The sequence below is a fragment of the Somniosus microcephalus genome, chromosome 15 (genome assembly GCF_052327205.1).
Source record: "Somniosus microcephalus isolate GS21.2 chromosome 15, FLI_Smic_1.0, whole genome shotgun sequence".
Taxonomy (NCBI): Eukaryota; Metazoa; Chordata; class Chondrichthyes; order Squaliformes; family Somniosidae; genus Somniosus; species Somniosus microcephalus.
This window is the reverse complement of record NC_141001.1, coordinates 123,757,269-123,780,653: the sequence shown is the minus strand read 5'-3', so window position 1 is coordinate 123,780,653 and position 23,385 is coordinate 123,757,269. Positions and strand designations below refer to the sequence as shown.

The following is a 23,385-nucleotide window of genomic DNA, read 5'->3' as shown; positions in this document are numbered from 1 at the left end:
TGATGGGTGAACGGGACTGGGTGTGAGTTCGGACACGGGGCAGTGAGCACAGGGGGTGATGGGTGAACGGGCCTGGGTGTGAGTTAGGACACGGGGCAGTGAGCACAGGGGGTGATGGGTGAACGGGACTGGGTGTGAGTTAGGACACGGGGCAGTGAGCACAGGGGGTGATGGGTGAACGGGACTGGGTGTGAGTTAGGACACGGGGCAGTGAGCACAGGGGGTGATGGGTGAACGGGACTGGGTGTGAGTTAGGACACGGGGCAGTGAGCACAGGGGGTGATGGGTGAACGGGACTGGGTGTGAGTTAGGACACGGGGCAGTGAGCACAGGGGGTGATGGGTGAACGGGGCTCGGTGTGAGTTAGGACACGGGGCAGTGAGCACAGGGGGTGATGGGTGAACGGGACTGGGTGTGAGTTAGGACACGGGGCAGTGAGCACAGGGGGTGATGGGTGAACGGGACTGGGTGTGAGTTAGGACACGGGGCAGTGAGCACAGGGGGTGATGGGTGAACGGGACTGGGTGTGAGTTAGGACACGGGGCAGTGAGCACATGGGGTGATGGGTGAACGGGACTGGGTGTGAGTTAGGACACGGGGCAGTGAGCACAGGGGGTGATGGGTGAACGGGACTGGGTGTGAGTTAGGACACGGGGCAGTGAGCACAGGGGGTGATGAGTGAACGGGACTGGGTGTGAGTTAGGACACGGGGCAGTGAGCACAGGGGGTGATGGGTGAACGGGACTGGGTGTGAGTTAGGACGCGGGGCAGTGAGCACAGGGGGTGATGGGTGAACGGGACTGGGTGTGAGTTAGGACACGGGGCAGTGAGCACAGGGGGAGATGGGTGAACGGGACTTAGTGTGAGTTAGGACACGGGGCAGTGAGCACAGGGGGTGATGAGTGAACGGGACTGGGTGTGAGTTAGGACACGGGGCAGTGAGCACAGGGGGTGATGGGTGAACGGGACTGGGTGTGAGTTAGGACGCGGGGCAGTGAGCACAGGGGGTGATGGGTGAACGGGACTGGGTGCGAGTTAGGACACGGGGCAGTGAGCACAGGGGGTGATGGGTGAACGGGACTGGGTGTGAGTTAGGACACGGGGCAGTGAGCACAGGGGGTGATGGGTGAACGGGACTGGGTGTGAGTTAGGACACGGGGCAGTGAGCACAGGGGGTGATGATTGAACGGGACTGAGTGTGAGTTAGGACACGGGGCAGTGAGCACAGGGGGTGATGGGTGAACGGGAGTGGGTGTGAGTTAGGACACGGGTCAGCGAGCACAGGGGGTGATGGGTGAACGGGACTGGGTGTGAGTTAGGACACGGGTCAGCGAGCACGGGGTGATGGGTGAACGGGACTGGGTGTGAGTTAGGACACGGGTCAGCGAGCACAGGGGGTGATGGGTGAACGGGACTGGGTGTGAGTTAGGACACGGGGCAGTGAGCACAGGGGGTGATGGGTGAACGGGACTGGGTGTGAGTTAGGACACGGGGCAGTGAGCACAGGGGGTGATGGGTGAACGGGAGTGGGTGTGAGTTAGGACACGGGTCAGCGAGCACAGGGGGTGATGGGTGAACGGGACTGGGTGTGAGTTAGGACACGGGTCAGCGAGCACAGGGGGTGATGGGTGAACGGGACTGGGTGTGAGTTAGGACACGGGTCAGCGAGCACAGGGGTGATGGGTGAACGGGACTGGGTGTGAGTTAGGACACGGGTCAGCGAGCACAGGGGTGATGGGTGAACGGGCAGCTGTAATTCATCTTAAACCCTGACGAGCTGATCTCTCTGCAGATCCAATTACTGCTCAATAAGGTTGTGTGTTTTTTCCTTTGTTACAAACGATTCAAAAACATTGTTTGTAATCATCTTTAGCTCAGCAGAATGGAAAACTGGAACAAATGATTCAATCACGGACCCTCATATGATTATAGAGCACGTGATTTCCCAAGTGATAGAGTGAGTTATTTGATTACCTGGAAGTATGATGACGCCATTTAACCTCACAAGCACTGACAGAATATGTTCTCTTAATTGTTAATCCCTGTACATTAGTCTGAGATATAGATAAATGTGATTTAACTCTGAAACAGTGGGAGATATGAAAACAATTTAGCTTATGGCATGGCAATTCATCCTTAGGTCTTCCTGATGCCTCTTGAATTATTTTCCATTAAATGAATCGATAAAATTGAGGCTAGATAATATGTTTGAGATTGGCACAAACTCTGGAACCAGGGGCACGGGCGTCAGCTTAGAAGAGGGATGGGGTTTCAATTGAAGTACTTAATGCCAAGGGGGATGAACGTGCGGAACAGATTACGCAGGGAGGTCGATAGGGTGGGGAAATTTAAGGGAGCTGTGGATAGATATTTGAGGAGTCAGCGATTAGTTTTTGGGGCCAGGCAGATCATCTGCAGAATCTGCTCCAGCCCTGACTTTCCTGCACTCCTACTCCATTCTTATCCTCACCTGGAAACACACACCTGGATCTGTAGAGGGCGGGCAGTCTACAGTTGGAGCGTGTACCATTCTTCACAAGAAACTGAAGGGAGACTTGGACAAAGGGCTCGCTGCTGAACACTGTCTGTTCTCTCCATAGATTCTGACTGACCTGCTGGCTGGCTCCCTCTACCTCTGCATTTGTTTCACATCTCCAGCATCTGCAGTATTCTGCTTTTAACCATTCTTTACATTGGTCTTGTATTCGGAACAAAATGTCGAGCTTCTTGAGTGTTGTTGGAGCTGCACTCATCCAGGCAAGTGGAGAGTATTCCATCACACTCCTGACTTGTGCCTTGTAGATGGCGGAAAGGCTTTGGGGAGTCAGGAGGTGAGACACTCGCCACAGAATTCCCAGCCTCTGACCTGCTCTTGTAGCCACAGTATTTATGTGGCTGGTCCAGTTAAGTTTCTGGTCAATGGTGACCCCCAGGATGTTGATGATGGGGGTCAAGGGGAGATGGTTAGACACTCGCTTGTGTGGTGCGAATGTTACCTGCCACTTATCAGCCCAAGCCTGAACGTCGTCCAGGTCTTGTTGCATGCGGGCATGGAATGCTTCATTATCTGAGGAGTTGTGAATGGCACTGAACACTGTGCAGTCATCAGCGAACATCCCCATTTCTGACCTTATGTTGGAGGGAAGGTCATTGATGAAGCAGCTGAAGATGGTTGGGCCTAGGACACTGCCCTGAGGAACTCCTGCAGCGATGTCCTGGGGCTGTGATGATTGACCTTCAACCACCACAACCATCTTCCTTTGTGCTAGGTATGACTCCAGCCAGTGGAGCATTTTCCCCCCGATTCCCATTGACTTCACTTTTACTAGGGCTCCTTGATACCACATGGTCAAATGCTGCCTTGATGTCAAGGGCAGTCACTCTCACTTCACCTCTGGAATTCAGCTCCTTTGTCCATGTTTGGACCAAGGCTGTAATGAGGTCGGGAGCCGAGCGGTCTTGGCGGAACCCAAACTGGGCATCAGTGAGCAGGTTATTGGTGAGTAAGTGCCGCTTGATAGCACTGTCGATGACACCTTCCATCACTTTGCTGATGATTGAGAGTAGACTGATGGGGCGGTAATTGGCCGGGTTGGATTTGTCTTGTTTTTTGTGGACAGGACATACCTGGGCAGTTTTCCACATTGTCGGATAGATGCCAGTGTTGTAGCTGTACTGGAACAGCTTGGCTAGAGGCGCGGCCAATTCTGGAGCACAAGTCTTCAGCACGATAGCTGGGATGTTGTTGGGGCCCATAGACTTTGCTGTATCCAGTGCGCTCAGCCGTTTCTTGATATCACGTGGAGTGAATCAAATTGGCTGAAGACTGGCTTCTGTGATGGTGGGGACCTCAAGAGTAGGCCGATATGGATCATCCACTCGACACTTCTGGCTGAAGATGGTTGCAAATGCTTCAGCCTTGTCTTTTGCACTCACGTGCTGGGCTCCACCATCATTGAAGATGGGGATATTCATGGAGCCTCCTCCTCCCGTTAGTTGTTTAATGGTCCACGACTGGATGTGGCAGGACTGCAGAGCTTTGATCTGATCCGTTGATTGTGGGATCGCTTAGCTCTGTCTGTAGCATGCTGCTTCCGCTTTTTAGCATGCATGTAGTCCTGTGTTGCAGCTTCCTCAGGTTGGCACCTCATTTTTAGGTACACCTGGTGCTGCTCCTGGCATGCGCTTCTACACTCCTTATTGAACCAGGGTTGGTCCCCTGGCTTGATGGTAATGATAGAGTGAGGGATATGCCGGGCCATGAGGTTACAGATTGTGGAATACAATTCTGCTGCTGCTGATGGCCCACAGCGCCTCACGGATGCCCAGTTTTGAGCTGCTAGGTCTGTTCTGAATCTATCCCACTTAGCACGGTGGTAGTGCCGCACAACACGATGGAGGGTGTCCTCACTGTGAAGACGGGACTTCATCTCCACAATGAATGTGCGGTGGTCACTGCTACCAATACTGTCATGGACAGATGCATCTGCGACAGGTAGATTGGTGAGGACGAGGTCAAGTAGGGTTTTCCCTCGTGTTGGTTCTCTCACCACCTGTCGCAGGCCCAGGACTTGGTCAGTAGTGGTGCTACCGAGCCACTCTTGGTGATGGACATTGAAGTTCCCCACCCAGAGTACATTCTGTGCACTTGCTACTCTCAGTGCTTCTTCCAAGTGGTGTTCAACATGGAGGAGTACTGATTCATCAGCTGAGGGAGAGCGGTAAGTGGTAATCAGCAGGAGGTTTCCTTGCCCATGCTTGACCTGAAGCCACGAGACTTCATGGGGTCCAGAGTCTGGGTGTGCCGTTGCCGAGGTCGAGGTTGATGCCGGGTGGTCTGTTCGGTTTCATTCTTATTATTGTGTTTCATAGTGGTTTGATACAACTGAGTGTCTTGCTAGGCCATTTCAGAGAGCAGTTAAGAGTCAACCACATTGCTGTGGGTCTGGAGTCACATATCGGCCAGACCGGGTAAGGACGGCAGATTTCCTGCCCTAAAGGACATCAGTGAACCAGATGGGTTTTTACAACAATCCAATAGTTTCATGGTCACCATTACTGATACTAGCATTTTATTCCAGATTTATTTAATTTAAATGGGATTTGAACTCACGTCTCTGGATCATTAGTCTAGGCCTCTGGATTACTAACCCACTGACATTACCACTACGCTACCATCCCCTGACACAGACACCTTTCTAGACAAGTTTACATTTTGTAGGGATAGCTTTTCAGTTTTGTACACTATAAACAGGTTAAAGTAGTTTATATTGTGTTCATCAAGCACAGAATGGTACAAGGCATGACTCTTTAGGAAACTTTGCAGGACATCTTTTACAGTTTGTGATACAACTTACCTGTTGTTAAATGCACCAGAACAACATCAACAACTTGCATTTATATAGCGTCTTTTACGTAGAAAACCATCCCGAGGCAATTCACAGAGGCGTAAGCAAAATTTAAATGTGCACGGAGAGATATTAGGAGAGTTGATCTGAAGCTTGGTCATAGAGGTGGGTTTTAAGGAGCGTCTTAAAGTAAGAGAAAGGAGGAGAGTTTTAGGGAAGGAATTCCAGAGTGTGGGACCAAGGCACCTGAAGGCACGGCCGCCAATGGTGGGTCAGAGACGGGGTTGTGAACAAGAGAGGAACAGGGAGTTGAGGGAGGGCGTTGTAGGGCTGAAGGAATTAACCGAGGTAGGGAGGGGCGAGACGATGAAGGGTTTAACCACAAGGATGAGAATTTTAAATTTGAGGCGTTGTAAATCAGCAAGGAAAGAGGTGATGGATGAGCTCAAGTTTCTGGCGGATGGGAGGTCGGCCAAGAGAGCAGTGGAATAGTCAAGTCTGGAGGTGATAAAGGCAAGGAGGAGAGTTTCAGCAGTAGGTAGTCTGAGGCACGGATGGAGGCAGGTGGTATCACAATGGTGGAAGCAGGTAGTCTTTTTGATGGCGAGGATATGGGATCGGAATTTCAGCTCAGGGTCGAGTAGGATGGCGAGGTTGCAAACAATCTGGTTCAGCCTGAGAGGGTGGCCAAAGAGGCAGATGGTGAGAGTGCGGAACTTGTGGCAGGGGCCGAAGATAAGGGCTTTGGTCTTCCCAATTTTGAGTTAAAGGAAATTGCATGTCATCCAAAACTGGAAGTCGGACAAGCAATCTGACAGCACTGGTGCTGTGGAGGAGTCAAGAGAGATGGTGAAGAGGTAGAACTGTGGATGTAGTCACCAAAGGGCAGCATGTTGATCAAGAAGAGGAGGGGGACCTTGTGGGTACAAGGATGGGTCTTTTAATGGGGGGGGGGGAAGATGTTGGTTTTGAAGGGCAGAAGTATTGTGCCCGAGGAGATAGAACCATTTACAATGGCAGGTAGCATGGGGGCCAGGAGGGGACGTTGGGTGGTCAGAAGTTAAGTGGGAATCGAGTCAAAGGAGTAGGAGGTGGGTCTCATGGATGTGATGAACTCGGAGAGGGCATGAGGGAGATGGGAGAGAAAGTTGAGAGAGATGAGGGTTTAGTGCTAGGCTTGGATTAGTGGGCAAGGGAAGGGGTAAATGCAGCAGAGGCAGCTGAATGGATGGTCTCTATCTTGGTGACAAGTCCATGAGCTTCTCGCACTTGTTGTTAGAGATGAGGGAGGACGGGGAAGGGGAGTTGGGTTCATGGAGAAGCCAGGAGTCATCATCTTTGCTCTCCAGGATGGTCCCAGAGTAGCGGACAGTTTCGGTAGAAGAGAGCAAAGCCTGGTAGAACTTGATATGGTCCAGCCTGATCTGGCTATGGTAGCTAAGCCAGTTCTGCACCAGAGATGCTCGTCTGTGCCCCTTGGATTTGAGGAAGCGAAGATAGGGGCCATACAGGGGAGAATGTTTGGGATGGGAGACAGTGATGGTTTTGCTAGGTATAAAAGGTGGAGGTGAGGGAGTGGCTGAGTAAAAACCAACACCTGCAGAGGTATCGCGATGAACGGAAGGCCAAAGGCTGGGCAGTTTGGAGTTTGAAAGTGCCGTTGTAAGCGACTTGGGGGGAAGAGTTTTTTTTTCCAGGGCAACACAGAAGGTTGTGGGGTTGGAAGAGGGTATGGGGGATGTGATTGGTGAGGGATACAAATGGTCGGGAAAGCCTTGTCAGTGATCGAGACCAAGGGAGTAAAGACGCTGCGGAAGATGGCAAAGCCGAGGGGGTGGGTCATGAATATGGGTAGGAGAGTTCAAAAGGAAGGAGAAGTTTAGGGAGGATAGGAGGGTGATGAATTTGGAGGAGGAGGACAGGCAAGAGCAGCTGAGAAGGAGATTGAAATCATCAAGGGTTTCAATCTCCATCTCAGGACAATAAAGCTTTAGTGGCAGAACATTTTGCATCGTGCATACTACACAAGAGATTGAAGTCTACCATTAATAATCACCTAAGCATTACAGTGCTCCGTAAGGTGCCTGCAACAGTCTGTCTTTATACCTGTGGCCATCAGCTTGTTGTCTTGCTTCCTCTGCTGGGCAGAAGTAACGGTCTATTTGGCAATCGCTGTAGCGCAGCCTTAGCAGTCAGGGGTCGTACAGGGTTCAGGGGGAGAGGCCTCTCGGGTGTTTTTGTGGATGAACGGATTATTGGCTGATGACCGTCAATGACTTTTTTAGGCCTCTTGTCAACCTGCGACCTGCCAATGAAAATATATCCGTTATAAGTAGCTCACCTGACACAAGTGGGGAAGTCTGATACATCCCATCACCGTCAAGATTTGACAGGATAACAATTGAAAGTTGCAGTTGAAATTTAAATCTATTGATGTTGTGAAAACATTTATGTTTTTCTTTTCATCATTCTTTTGGATGTGGGCGTCGCTGGCAAGGCCAGCATTTATTGCCGATCCCTAGTTGCCCTTGAAAAGGTGGTGGTACAGTCTGTGTGGTGAAGGTACTCCCACAGTGCTGTTAGGTAGGAAGTTCCAGGGTTTTGACCCAGCGACAATGAAGGATTGATGCTATATAAGAACATAAGAAATAGGAGCAGGAGTAGGCCAATCGGCCCCTCGAGCCTGCTCCGCCATTTAATAAGATCATGGCTGATCTGATCCTAACCGCCAATCTACTATCACAGAACCATCTCCTGAATCTAACAGAATTAGACACATGAAATAGGAGCAGGATCAGGCTACACGGCCCCTGGGCCCGCTCCGCTACCCACAGGGCCATGTCCGATCCGAACCTAGACTTATGTCCAAATTTCTGCCCGCTCCCCGTAACCCTTAATTCCCTTTACTTCTAGGAAACTGTCTATTTCTGTTTTAAATTTATGTAATGATGTAGCTTCTACAGCTTTTTGGGGCAGCATATTCCATGGACCTACCACCCTCTGAGTGAAGTAGTTCCTCCTCATCTCAGTTTTGAAAGAGCAGCCCCTTATTCTAGCCCCTTTATGTCCAAGTCGGGACAGTCTCATTGAAAGTTATAAAATTCTAACAGGACTAGACAGACTAGATGCAGGAAGGATGTTCCCGATGGCAGGGGAGTCAAGAACCAGGGGTCACAGTCTAAAGATAAGGGGTAAGCCATTTAGGACTGAGATGAGGAGGAATTTCTTCACCCAGAGAGTGGTGAACCTGTGGAATTCTCTGCCACAGAAGGCAGTGGAGGCCAATTCATTAAATATATTCAAGAAGGAGTTGGATATATTTCTTGAGGCTAAAGGGTCAAGGGACATGGGGAGAAAGCAGGGACAGGGTACAGAATTTGGATGATCAGCCATGATCTCATTGAATGGCGGAGTGGGCTCGAGGGGCCGAATGGCCTACTCCTGCTCCTATCTTCTATGTTTCTATGTGTGTGACTTGCGGGGGGGGGACTTGGAGGTGGTGGTGTTCCCTTGCACCAAGCAGGGTGCTGAGGCTTCGCTCCTCCGTGCAAGGTTTGAGGCGGCAGCCAGAGAGGCTGACGGGAGTCCAGCGGCACACAGGTGCTGCAGAGAGTTAAAGGGGATCCAGCACCTCAAGCAGGACAGGGAGTTGCAGAGGGTAGCAGGAGTGGTGGAACTGAAGGTGGAGCGAAGAGATAACGCTGAGTGTTACCAGTTTACAGGCAGAACATTCAGCCAAATGGCAGCATGTAAACGATGATGAAGAGGCAATAAAGAATGGAGCCCTGGGGTAGGTCAGAGGTGATCGTATGGGAACAGAAGGATAAATTGTTGGAGGAAATGTGGCGACATTGCAACAAAAGGTGGCTGTGGAGCAGTAAAAGATTACTTGGGTTAATCTTGTGTTATCGGGAACGGTAGCATAGTGGTTACTGGACGAGTAATCCACAGGCCTGGGCTAATGATCCAGAGACACGAGTGTAGAATCCCATCACGACAGCGGAGGAATTTCAATTCAGTTAATTAAATAAATCTGGAATAAAAAGCTAGTATCAGTAATGGTGACCATGAAACTACCGGATTGTCGTAAAAACCCATCTGGTTCACTGATGCCCTTCAGGGAAGGAAATCTGCCGTCCTTACCCGGTCTGGCCTGTGTGTGACTCCAGACCCACAGCAATGTGGATGACTCTGAACTGCCCTATGAGTTGCATCAAACTGCTATCAACAACAACAGCAACGTGTATTTATATAGCGCCTTTAACGTAGTAAAACGTCCCAAGGCGCTGCACAGGAGTATTTTAAGACAAAAAAAAATTGACACCGATCCACATAAGGATAAATTAGGGCAGGTGGCCAAAAGCTTGGTCAAAGAGGTAGGTTTTAAGGAGCGTCTTAAAGGAGGAAAGAGAGGTAGCGAGGCGGAGAGGTTTAGGCAGGGAATTCCAGAGCTTTGGACCTAGGCAACAGAAGGCACGGCCGCCAAAGGTTGAGCGATTATAATCAGGGATGCTCAAGAGGGCAGAATTAGGGGAGCGCAGATATCTCGGAGGGTTGTGGGGCTGGAGGAGATTGCAGAGATAGGGAGGGGCGAGGCCATGGAGGGATTTGAAAACAAGGATGAGAATTTTGAAATCGAGGTGTTGCTTAACCGGGAGCCAATGTAGGTCAGCGAGCACAGGGGTGATGGGCGAACGGGACTTGGTGCGAGTTAGGACACGGGAAGCCGAGTTTTGGATGACCCCAAGTTTACAGAGGGTAGAATGTGGGAGGCCAGCCAGGAGTGTGTTGGAATAGTCAAGTCTGGAGGTAACAAAGGCATGGATGAGGGTTTCAGCAACGGATGAACTGAGGGAAGGGCGGAGACGGGCGGTGGAAGTAGGCGGTCTTAATTATAGCAGGGATATGTGGTCGGAAGCTCATTTCAGGGTCAAATATGACACCAAGGTTGCGAACAGTGTGGTTCAGCCTCAGACAGATGTTAGGGAGTGGGATGGAGTCAGTGGCTCGGGAACGGAGTTTGTGGCGGGGACCGAAAACAATGGCTTCAGTCTTCCCAATATTTAGTAGTACACAGACTGCGGCGGCTCACCACCACCTTCTCAGGGCAATTAGGGAGGGCAATAAACGCCAGCCTTGCCAACGATGGCCACAGCCCATGAACAAATTTTAAAAAGAGTATATATTTCTCAGGATGTGGGGGGCCGGATGCCCATCCCTAGTTGCCCTGGGGTAACTGAGCGGCATGCTGGAGGGCACTTCAGAGGGCAGTGAAGAATCAACCACGTTGGTGTGGGTCTGGAGTCACGTCAAATCAAATCAAATCAAATCAAATCAAATCAACTTTTATTGTCATTGTTAGTGCACAAGTGCAGTACAACGAAATGTGGGCTTGCGGCTCCCGAGAGTGTACATTTAGATTAAGACATTTAAACATTCAACATACATTTGGCTTGTAATACATTAACATAAACCTAACCATAATAAAGTGCATTGGCAGATGGGCAGGCTTTAGAGTTTATTTGTGGAGTTCAGTAGGATGACAGCCCTGGGAAAGAAGCTGTTCCTAAATCTAGTCGTACAGGTGCGAATGCATCTGTAGCGTCTCCCAGATGGCAGGGGGGTGAACAGACTGTGGCTGGGGTGGGTAGGGTCTTTGATGATGGACCGTGACCTCCGTAAACAGCGTTTCTGGTATATGCGCTCTATGGTCGGTAGCCGGGTGCCGGTAATGCGTTGGGCAGTTTTGACTACCCGCTGCAGGGCTTTCCGGTCATAGTAGCTACAGCTGCCATACCATACTGTGATACAGTTTGTCAGGATGCTCTCTATTGTGCAGCGGTAAAAGTTAGAGAGGATCAGGGGTGACAGGTTACATCCCTTCAGCCTCCTTAGGAAATACGTGTAGGCCCAGACCGGGTAAGGACGGCAGGTTCCCTTCCCTAAAGGACATGAGTGAACCCGTTGGGTTTTTCTGACAATCCGACAGCTTCACGGTCACTTTCACTGATACTGGCTTTTTATTTCCAGATTGTTTTTAACTGAATTCAAATTCTCAAACTGGTGGGATTTGAACTCACGTTCTCTGGATTATTGATCCAGTAACATAACCACGACACTATTGCACCACTATATTTAGATATGTGTAATAGTCATTCATTAATTTCAAGTTGAAAGAGCTGGTTGCCACTGACAGTGAGATCAGTACAAAGGAGAAATCTACAAACTTTTTTTAAACCAAAGATGTAATCATCATTTTCACTGTGAAATCATCATGACTGTGCTGCCTCCTTTGGATCTTTGGGGACCGTCCTTCTCCCACTGTAACTCTGTGACCACATGGCCAGGGTCTGCTCAGTAAAACAGGCTTCTTGAATTTAAACAAATATCACCCACTCCACAACCAGAGTAACAAACTTCGGCACTTGTAAAAGTTAAGAGTCTCCTTACTTGTTAGAGGGGTGTTAAAGGATCACCGGGATATGATATGTGCGCTGTGATTGGCTCTTTTTGCATTGCCGTTAACAAAATCAGATCCTCAGGAATGACCAAACTGCACATTTCTGCAATTTTGATTAAAACGGGCATCTTGCCATTCTTCATCGAAGAGGAAAATACAGCACCAAATTTTTGATTGCTCATATTGAGGATTGGATATATACTTAAAAAGGAAAAATTCGCAGGGCTGTGGGGAAAGAGCAGGGGGAGTGGGACAGGCACGATGGGCCGAATGGCCTCCTTCTGTGCTGTATCATTCTATGGTCTTTGGCATCAATGGTGCCTTACTGTAAACAATACAAGTTACTCTCACTTGTGTCAACACCCTAAATGATACTCTGTCGCAGAATGTGATTTAGCCAGATGCTGCCGAGGTTTTAAATAGAAGGCCCAGCACTGAGCGAGATTCATACCTTACACTTCTTGGTCCAACAGTAGCTGGTCCAGAAACCGGTCTTTGGCTCTCGGTGGCCGAGTACACGTTCAGCCTGTCCTCGAGCCTACTTTCTGGTTTAACTCCATGTGAACATGCAGCTGCCCTGTCTTCACCGAGCACAGTGTAGTCTTCACCGTCTTCTTGCAAGGGTTTGCTTTCCACCTGGAGAGCCCTTCTCAAGCGTCTAACCCTGAAGTCAAGTGCTTTGTGCGACCCTGCGGGCACTTCCTGAGGTGACGGAGGAATTGGAGACAACGCTCGATTAAAGGCTGCGACCAACAAGCTTTCCGTATTGGAGGACAAACCTGAAAGAGAGGTACATTTACTGATTAGAGAAGCACACATTTAACTAGCCATGCCAGGGACAGTTCCATTGGGTTGCAGTTATATAAAGCTCTGGTCAGACCCCATCTGAGTCACTGGGTTCAGTTCTGGGCCCCACACCTCAGGAAGGATATATTGGCCTCGGAGGGGGAGCAGCGCAGATTCACCAGAATGATACCGGGGCTAAAAGGGTTAAATTATGAGGACAGCTTGCACAGACTGGGCTTGTATTCACTCGAGTTTGGAAGATTAAGGGGTGATCTGATCGAGGTGTTTAAGATCATTAAAGGAGTTGATCGGGTCGGTAGAGAGAAACTAGTTCCTCTGGTGGGGGGAGTCCAGAACAAGGGGGCAGAACCTTAAAATTAGAGCCAGGCCGTTCAGGGGTGATGTCAGGAAGCACTTCTTCACACAAAGGGTGGTGGAAATCTGGAACTCTCTCCCCCAAAAAGCTGTTGAGGCTGGGGGGTCAATTGGAGCTTTCAAAACTGAGATTGAAAGATTTTTGTTAGGTAAGGTTATTAAGGGTTATGGAATCTTGTATGATTCTATGCAGGGCTACAGGGAAAGGGCGGGGAAGTAGGACCAGCTGAGGTGCTCTTGCAGCAAGCCAGCACGGGCTCGACGGGCCAAATGGCCTTCTTCCGAGCTGTAACCATTCTATGAATCAAGGCAGGTAGATGGAGTTAAGATACAGATCAGCCACGATCTAACTGAATGGTGGAACAGACTCAAGGAGCTGAATGGCCTCCTCCGGTTCCTATGTTGGGTGGCCGGTGTCTACGGGCTTCCCTCCCAATCTCTGCTCCCGCCCGCCATCTCTGACGTCCTGCCGGTTTCGGGCGGGAGACAGTACTACAGTATTCAAATGAGGCCCGGGAGTTAAAACGGCCCGTACCTCACGTGGATCTCTCCGCAGGGATTCCCTCCTGCCCTGTACATCACGTGGATCTCTCCGCGGGGATTCCCTCCCGCCCCGTACATCACGTGGATCTCTCCGCGGGGATTCCCTCCCGCCCCGTACATCATGTGGATCTCTCCGCGGGGATTCCCTCCCGTCCCGTAAATCACGTGGATCTCTCCGCGGGGATTCCCTCCCGCCCCGTACCTCACGTGGATCTCTCCGCGGGGATTCCCTCCCGCCCCGTACCTCACGTGGATCTCTCCGCGGGGATTCCCTCCCGCCCCGTACCTCACGTGGATCTCTCCGCGGGGATTCCCTCCCGCCCCGTACATCACGTGGATCTCTCCGTGGGGATTCCCTCCCACCCCGTACATCACGTGGATCTCTCCGTGGGGATTCCCTCCCACCCCGTACATCACGTGGATCTCTCCGCGGGGATTCCCTCCCGCCCCGTACATCACGTGGATCTCTCCGTGGGGATTCCCTCCCGCCCCGTACATCACGTGGATCTCTCCGCGGGGATTCCCTCCCGCCCCGTACCTCACGCTGAACTCATAGAAACATAGAAGATAGGAGCAGGAGTAGGCCATTCGGCCCCTCGAGCCTGCTCCGCCATTCAATGAGATCATGGCTGATCATCTAAATTCAGTACCCTGTCCCTGCCTTCTCCCCATATCCCTTGATCCCTTTAGCCTTAAGAAATATATCCAACTCTTTTTTGAATATATTTAATGAACTGGCCTCCACTGCCCTCTGTGGCAGAGAATTCCACAGGTTCACCACTCTCTGGGTGAAGAAATTCCTCCTCATTTCAGTCCTAAATGGCTTACCCCTTATCCTTAGACTGACCCCTGGTTCTGGACTCCCCGACCATCGGGAACATCCTTCCTACATCTAGTCTGTCCAGGCCTGAAAGAATTTTATAGGTTTCGATGAGATCCCCTCTCAATCTTCTAAACTCCAGTGAGTATAATCCCAATCGACACAATCTCTCCTCATACGTCATTCCTGCCATCCCAGGTATCAGCCTGGTGAATCTTCGCTGCACTCCTTCCATGGCAAGAACGTCCTTCCTCAGGTAAGGCGACCAAAACTGCACACAATACTCAAGGTGCGGTCTCACCAAGGCCCTGTACAACTGTAGCAAGACATCCTTGTTCCTGTACTCGAACCCTCTTGCTACGAAGGCCAACATACCATTTGCCTTCTTAACCGCCTGCTGCACCTGCATGCTTACCTTCAGCGACTGGTGCACAAGAACACCCAGGTCTCTTTGCACTTCCCCTTCTCCCAATCTATTGCCATTCAAATAATAATCTGCCTTCCTGTTTTTGCCACCAAAGTGGATAACCTCACATTTATCCACATTATAGTGCATTTGCCATGTTTCTGCCCAATCACCCAATCTGTCCAAATCGTACTGGAGTTTCACGACATCCTCCTCACAGCTTACCCTCCCACCCAGCTTTGTGTCGTCTGCAAATTTGGAGATATTACATCCAATTCCCTCGTCCAGATCATTAATATATATTGTGAACAGCTGGGGTCCTAGGACCGATCCTTGCGGTACCCCACTAGTCACTACCTGCCACTCGGAAAACGACCCGTTTATTCCAACTCTTTGCTTTCTGTCCGCCAACCAATTCTCTATCCAAGTCAATACCTTGCCCCCAATCCCATGTGCCTTAATTTTGCACGCTAATCTCTTATGTGGGACCTTATCGAAAGCCTTCTGAAAGTCCAAATACACCACATCCACTGGTTCTCCCCTATCTATTTTACCAGTTACATCCTCAAAAAATTCCAGTAGATTAGTCAAGCATGATTTACCTTTTGTAAATCCATGTTGACTTTGTCCGATCTTGTCACTGCTTACCAAGTGCTCTGCTATTACATCTTTTATAATAGATTCTAGCATTTTCCCCACTAACGATGTCAGGCTTACCGGTCTATAATTCCCCGCTTTTTCTCTACCACCTTTTTTGAATAGTGGGGTAACATTAGCTACCCTCCAATCCATGGGTACTGTTCCAGAGTCTATCGAGTTCTGGAAGATGGCCAGCAATGCATCTACTATTTCTAGGGCCACTTCCTTAAGTACCCTGGGATGTAGATTATCAGGCCCTGGGGATTTATCGGCCTTCAGTCCCATCAATTTTCCTAACACCATTTCCCTACAAATACTGATTTCTTTCAGTTCCACCCTTTCATCAGGCCCTATGTTCCCCGGCATCTCTGGGAGGTTATTTGTGTCCTCCTTTGTGAAGACAGAACCAAAGTATGAACTCTCCGCGGGGATTCCCTCCCGCCCCGTACCTCACGTGAATCTCTCCGCAGGGATTCCCTCCCGCCCCGTACCTCACGTGGATCTCTCCGCAGGGATTCCCTCCCGCCCCGTACCTCACGTGGATCTCTCCGCAGGGATTCCCTCCCGCCCCGTACCTCACGTGGATCTCTCCGCAGGGATTCCCTCCTGCCCCGTACCTCACGTGGATCTCTCCGCAGGGATTCCCTCCCACCCTGCACCCGAGCCTGGCCCGGTCACATCCAGAGTTAAAATCGAAACCCCTAGGTGTCTGAAATGACACAAATATTCCTCACCTGGATTAACACAAAACAAAAGAATGGTTATCCTTGTAACTCATGAACAGGGAGTAACAACATAGACTTGTTAGCAAAATTAAAATCCATGGATTAAAGTGGCAGCGTGGATACAAAATTGGCTGAGGGACAGAAAGCAGAGAGTAGTGGTGAACGGTTGTTTTTCAGATGGGAGGGAAGTATACAGTGGTGTTCCCCAGGGGTCGGTATTAGGACCACTGCTCTTTCTGATATATATTAATGACCTGGACTTGGGTATACAGGGCATAATTTCAAAGTTTGCAGATGACACGAAACTCAGAAATGTGGTAAACAGTGAGGAGGATAGTAACAGACTTCAGGAGGACATAGCAAAATACTGCAGATGCTGGAAATCCAAAATAACAACAGAAAATGCTGGAAAAACTCAGCAGGCCAGGCAACATCCGTGGAAAGAAATTAGAGTCAACGTTTCGGGTCAAAACCCTTTATCAAGACTTGATAAAGGGTTTTGACCCGAAACGTTGACGCTAATTTCTCTCCACGGATGTTGCCTGGCTGCTGAGTTTTTCCAGCATTTTCTGTTGTTATTCAGGAGGACATAGACAGACTGGTGAAATGGGCTGACACATGGCAGATGAAATTTAACGCAGAGAAGTGTGAAATAACTCATTTTGGTAGGAAGAGGCAATATAAACGAAATGGTACTGAGTGTGGATGATCAGCCATGATCGCATTGAATGGCGGAGCAGGCTCGAGGGGCCGAATGGCCTACTCCTGTTCCTATCTTCTATGTTTCGATGTTAAAGGGGTGCAGGAAGAGAGAGACCTGGGGGTGTACGTACACAAATCTTTGAAGGTGGCGGGACAAGTTGAGAAGGCTGTGAAAAAGCACACGGGATCCTGGGTTTTATAAATAGAGGAATAGAGGACAAAAGCAAGGAAGTTAAGCTACAAAACGCTGGTTAGGCCCCAGCTGGAGTATTGTGGCCAATTCTGGGCTCCACACTTTAGAAAGGATGTTAAGGCTTTGGAAAGGGTGCATAGGAGATTTATCAGAATGGTTCCAGGGATGAAAGACTTCAGTTATGTGGAGAGACTGGAGAAACTGAGGTTGTTCTCCTTGGAGCAGAGAAGGTTAAGTGGAGATTTAATAGAGGTGTTCAAATTCATGAGAGGTTTTGATAGAGTAAATAAAGAGAAACTGTTTCCAGTGGCAGAAGGGTCGGTAACCAGAGGGCACAGAGTGAAGGTGCTTGGCAAAAGAACCAGAGGCAACAAGAGGAAAAAAATGTTTACACAGCGAGTTGTTGTGATCTGGAATGCGCTGCCTGAAAGGGCAAATTCAATAGTAACTTTCAAAAGGGAATTGGATAAATACTCGAAAAGGAAAAATTTGCTGGGCTATGGGGAAGGAGCAGGGGGGAGTGGGACTAATTGGAGAGCTCTTTCAAAGAGCCAACACAGGCACGATGGGCTGAATGGCCTCCTGCTGCGCTGTAAGATTGTGTGATTGTAGGGCTACATTCTGTTGCGATATATAAACAACCGACTGAAACCGAGCGGGAAGCTTAAGACCCAAGACAGCAAGTTGAAATGTCTTGGACTAGTTTGCAAAAAGCGGTACAGACCTGAACAAGGTCGAAACCAAATTGCAATTTAAAATCAAATGAGTCGAACTTACTTGGGGGTGAAGGGAGTGAAGGTGAGAGGCATGCAGATTCTGGGGAAACAGGGTCAGTCCATTCATCGGAGCAGTTGTCCTTGGCCTCCTCGTCACCAGAACAGTCACTCAGGACATCATTATCATCGTGATGAATCTTCAACACTTGTGGTTCGTGTTCCTTAAAAATAGCCTTAAGGCGCCTTTAGAAGAAGGATTTATATAGGTGTCAGTGCAGTGCTCATCTCTATGCTACTGATTTCTTTTACTAAGTCTGGAGACATAAAACAAACATGGGGAAGTGTAAGAGAGTATTTTATTTCCCCCCAAATTCCTCTCCTTTCCAGAAGGCACATTTATGGGCACAGCAGCCTTCTGATACCTCGCACAAGTGTCAATTCTTCATGTGTGAACCAAGTGAGTGGCAGTGGGCTTTTCAAGCTCAGAGAGCCTGATCCTGTCCTCACCTAACGTGCGTGCACGCGTACACACACACACAACCCACCCACACACACACACACCGCACACACACACACCGCACCCACACACCGCACACACACACACCCCACACACACACCCCACACACACACCGCACACACACACCCCACACACACACCCCACACACACACCCCACACACACACACACACACCGCACACACACACCCCACACACACACCCCACACACACACCCCACACACACACCCCACACACACACCCCACACACACACCGCACACACACACCCCACACACACACCCCACACACACACGCACACACACACACAACCCACCCACACACACCCCACACACACCGCACACACACACCGCACACACCCCACACACACACCCCACACACACACCCCACACACACACCCCACCCACAAACACACACACCGCACCCACACACACACAACCCACCCACACACACACCCCACACACACCCCACCCACACACACACCACACGCACACCCCACGCACACCCCCCGCACACTCCCCGCACACGCCCCGCACACGCTCCCCGCACACACCCCGCACACACACCCCGCACACACACCCCGCACACACCCCACACACACACCACACACACACACCCCACACACCCCCCACACACACACACCACACACACCCCACACACACACCCCACACACACACCCCACACACACCCCCCACACACACACCCCACACACACACCCCACACACACACCCCACACCCCACACACACACACCCCACACACACCGCACACACACACCCCACACACACACCCCACACACACACCCCCCACACACACACCCCACACACACACCCCACACACACCCCACACACACACCCCACACACACACCCCACACACACACCCCACACACACACCCCACACACACACCCCACACACACACCCCCCACACACACCCCACACACACACCCCACACACACCCCACACACACACCCCACACACACACCCCACACACACACCCCACACACACACCCCACCCCACACACACACACCCCACACACACCCCACACACACACCCCGCACACACCCCGCACACACCCCACGCACACACCCCACACGCACACCCCACACACACACCCCACACACACACCCCACACACACACCCCACACACACACCCCACACACACACCCCACACACACACCCCACACACACCCCACACACACACCCCGCACACACCCCGCACACACCCCACACGCACACCCCACACGCACACCCCACACGCACACCCCACACACACACCCCACACACACACCCCACACACACACACACACCGCACACACACCCCACACCGCACACCCCACACACACCCCACACACACACCCCACACACAGACACACACCGCACACACACCCCACACCGCACACCCCACACACACACCCCACACACACACCCCACACACACACCCCACACACACACCCCACACACACACCCCCACACACACACCCCCACACACACCCCACACACACACCCCACACACACACACACCACACACACACCCCACACACACACCCCACACACACACACACACACCGCACACACACCACACACCGCACACCCCACACACACCGCACACACACCCCCCACACACACACCCCACACACACACCCCACACACACACCCCACACACACACACCACACACACACCCCACACACACACCCCACACACACACCCCACACACACACCCCACACACACCCCCCACACACACCCCCCCACACACACCCCACACACACACCCCACACACACACCCCACACACACCCCACACACACCCCCCCACACACACCCCACACACACACCCCACACACACACCCCACACACACACCCCACACACACACCACACACACACACACCCCACACACACACCCCACACACACACCACACACACACACACCACACACACACACACCCCACACACACACCCCACACACACACCCCACACACACCACACACACCCCGCACACACACTCCGCACACACACTCCGCACACACACACCCCACACACACACCCCACACACACACTCCACACACACACCCCACACAAAACCCCGCACACACCCCATACACACACACACCCCACACACACACCCCACCCCCCCCACACACACCCCACACACAACCCACCCCCCCCACACACACACACACACACACACACACACAGTTATAAATCTCATCATCAAGAAACTACTTATGAAATAACGCTGGACGGCCAGCTGGTGGTGCCGTCCAAGGAGTATAAATGCTCGGGTGTGGGCCCCAGCTCTCCAAGGACATTTTGTAAGACAAGGAGCTAGTGAAATACAACTAGACCTCCATGTTCTGAAACAAGTTGATTAAAGCCTTGCTTTATACTCAAACCAAGTGCGCAGTGAGTTTTATTACGTCAATTTAATCAACTTGTTATCAACTCCACGCTTTGGGTGATTTTGGGAACAGCCAGCTACGACTCGAACCGTAGAAGGGAACTCAGACAAGTAATCGATCCATTATGGAGAAACTACTCAGCCCTGCCCGTCTCGACCTGGACCCGAATTCACTTACAGCTGCTAAGGTATGGAAACACTGGTATCGTTCTTTCAGCAACTTCCTCAGGGTGTGTGCTGAAAATGTTCCTGATAAATTAGAAATACTTGCTAATTACGTATCCCCTCATGTGTTTGATTATATCGAAGACTGTGTAGACTATGACGCCGCTATCCAAATACTACAGCAGCTATATGTCAAGTCCCCAAATGACATTTTTGCTCGGCATCTACTGGCCACAACTCGACAACAACCCGGGGAATCACTTGACAAATTCCTTCAGAAACTTCGCAGGCTCAGCAAGGATTGTAATCTTAAAGCTGTTACAGCTGAGCAGTACCAGGAGGAGTTAATTCGTGATTCCTTTATTAATGGGATTGCGTCTCCCTTCATACGTCAGCGTCTGTTGGAGAATAAAACCCTCAAGTTACAGGCTGCCTATGACCAGGCATGTTCTCTGGACTTAGCAAAGAGGAATGCAGACACCTATCTTTCACCACATGCATGGGCTGCTGCTATCACTTTTAGTGACTCCTTCGATAGGCCTCGGGCGGAAGCCCTCACGGATGACGACTCCAACCTGGCTGATGGCAACCCTACCCTAGAAACCTACACTGATGGCAACCCCGCCCTAGCGGCATCTTGGCAATCCGGAAGGAAGTGTATCTTCTGTGGAGGTGCGTTCCATTATAGGAAATTTTGTCCTGCTCATAACGCAACCTGCAATCACTGCAGCAAGAAAGGTCACTTTTCTAAGGTATGCCAGTCAAGAGCCACTGTTAGTAAGAAAGGCCAGTTTTCTAAGGTACTAGCTGGAGTGCCCGGCGGTGCCGAGGGTTTTTTGAGGGCATGTTGTTATGAAAAAAGTAGAAATAATTTTTATATATATAAATGAGTTTGTCTGTCTGTCTGTCTGTGTGGGAAGGAGAGAGAGAGAGAGGGAAAGAGAGAGAGAGAGACTGGGGGGGAGAGAGGCCCGGGGATCGAGAGAGAGACTGGGGGGAGAAGAGAGAGACGGGGGGGAGAGAGAGACTGGGGGGGAGAGAGCAACTGGGGGGGGGGAGAGAGCAACTGGGGGGAAGAGAGAGAGAGAGACGGGGGAGAGAGAGAGAGACTGGGGGAGAGAGAGACGGGGGGAAGAGAGAGAGAGAGAGAATGGGGGGGAGAGAGAGAGAGAGAGACTGGGGGGGAGAGAGAGAGAGAGAGACTGGGGGGAGAGAGAGAGAGAGAGAGACGGGGGGGGAGAGAGAGAGAGAGACTGGAGAGAGAGAGAGAGAGAGAGACACTGGGGGGAAAGAGAGAGAGAGAGAGACTGGTCTACAGCAGAACCTGGATCTGCTAGAGTCGTTCTGTCAGACCTGGGCCCTGACAATAAACCCCCAAAAAAACAAAGTTCTTGTGTTCCAGCAAAGATCCAGACATCAGGGACCCAGAATAAATTTCACACTAGGAGCAACTAAAATTGAACAAACTACAAACTACACATACTTAGGCTTAAAAATCAGTTCTACGGGAAATTTTCATCTGGCTGTGAATGAACTGAAAGAGAAACCAAAAAGGGCTTTCTATGCCATTAAAAAGTTAATCCATATAGAAATCCCAATTGGCATTTGGCTCAAAATTTTTAAATCAGTAATTGAACCAATTGCACTCTATGGCAGTGAGGTGTGGGGTCCGCTAACACAACAAGAATTTGCAAAATGGGACAAACATCCAATTGAGATCCTACATGCAGAATTCTGTAAAAGTATCCTCCGGACTCAGAGGAAAACCGCAAACAATGCATGCAGGGCAGAACTAGGCCAATATCCACTACTAATTAATATCCAAAAAAGAGCCACCAAATTTTGGTAACACCTAAAAATGAGCAACCCCACTGCTATCATTACGAAGCCCTGAAATGCCAAGAGATGATCATAGAGAAGAGTTCCCTCAGTCAACTAGTCCTGGGACTCAGTGAAGTAACTACTAACACTACTAATAATAACCAGCTCCAGGACAGTGACATCCTAGCACAGAGAATTCGACCTAACACAATTGTCACTAAACCTATTGGACAGAAACAACAAAAACCCAAAACAAACTTGATTGCTATTTGGCCCTAAACAGACAATACACCATGGCTGAATACCTGACCACGCAGGTAGCAAATTGAGAAAAACCTTGACTATGTACAGACTTAGTGAGCATAGCCTGGCCATCGAAAAAGGCAGACACAGGCAGACCTGACTGCCAAGAGAGGACAGGATATGCTCTCACTGCAGTCAGGGAGTGGTGGAGACAGAGATGCACTTCCTCACAACTTGTGGAAACTATCAGGACAAAAGGGGGAATTTCTACCCAAAATTCATAAAAATATGCCCTGAATTCAAAATTTGAATGACGACCAAAAACTCCCGTATCTATTAGGGGAACAGAGAAATTTCGTAACTTTAGCGGCAAACTATGTTACAGCTTGCCATAAGCAGAGGACAACCATTAAACCTAAGAAAAGATTATATGCATATTATATGAGTGTATATTTATACATACAGGGATATATCTGTTTATACACTGTATGGCTAGATCTGCGTTTACGTGTTCAATCATACATGTTTTTCGGTG

At 50.3% G+C, this 23,385-nt stretch overlaps 1 protein-coding gene across 6 annotated transcripts in view; it reads right to left on the bottom strand.

Annotated features, from left to right (window-relative positions):
- Nucleotides 1-23,385, bottom strand: part of lrrc56 (leucine rich repeat containing 56) — a 235,646-nt gene that overhangs the window by 5,127 nt on the left and 207,134 nt on the right. For all 6 annotated transcript variants that reach the window (XM_086008403.1, XM_086008398.1, XM_086008400.1 and 3 more), the window contains 3 exons: nt 17,775-17,956; nt 12,260-12,587; nt 7,455-7,653 (listed from right to left, as the gene is read on the bottom strand). In XM_086008403.1, coding sequence (XP_085864529.1) covers nt 7,464-7,653; nt 12,260-12,587; nt 17,775-17,956 — 700 coding nt within the window. In that variant the 3' untranslated portion in view covers nt 7,455-7,463. The remainder of the gene's footprint in view (nt 1-7,454; nt 7,654-12,259; nt 12,588-17,774; nt 17,957-23,385) is intronic.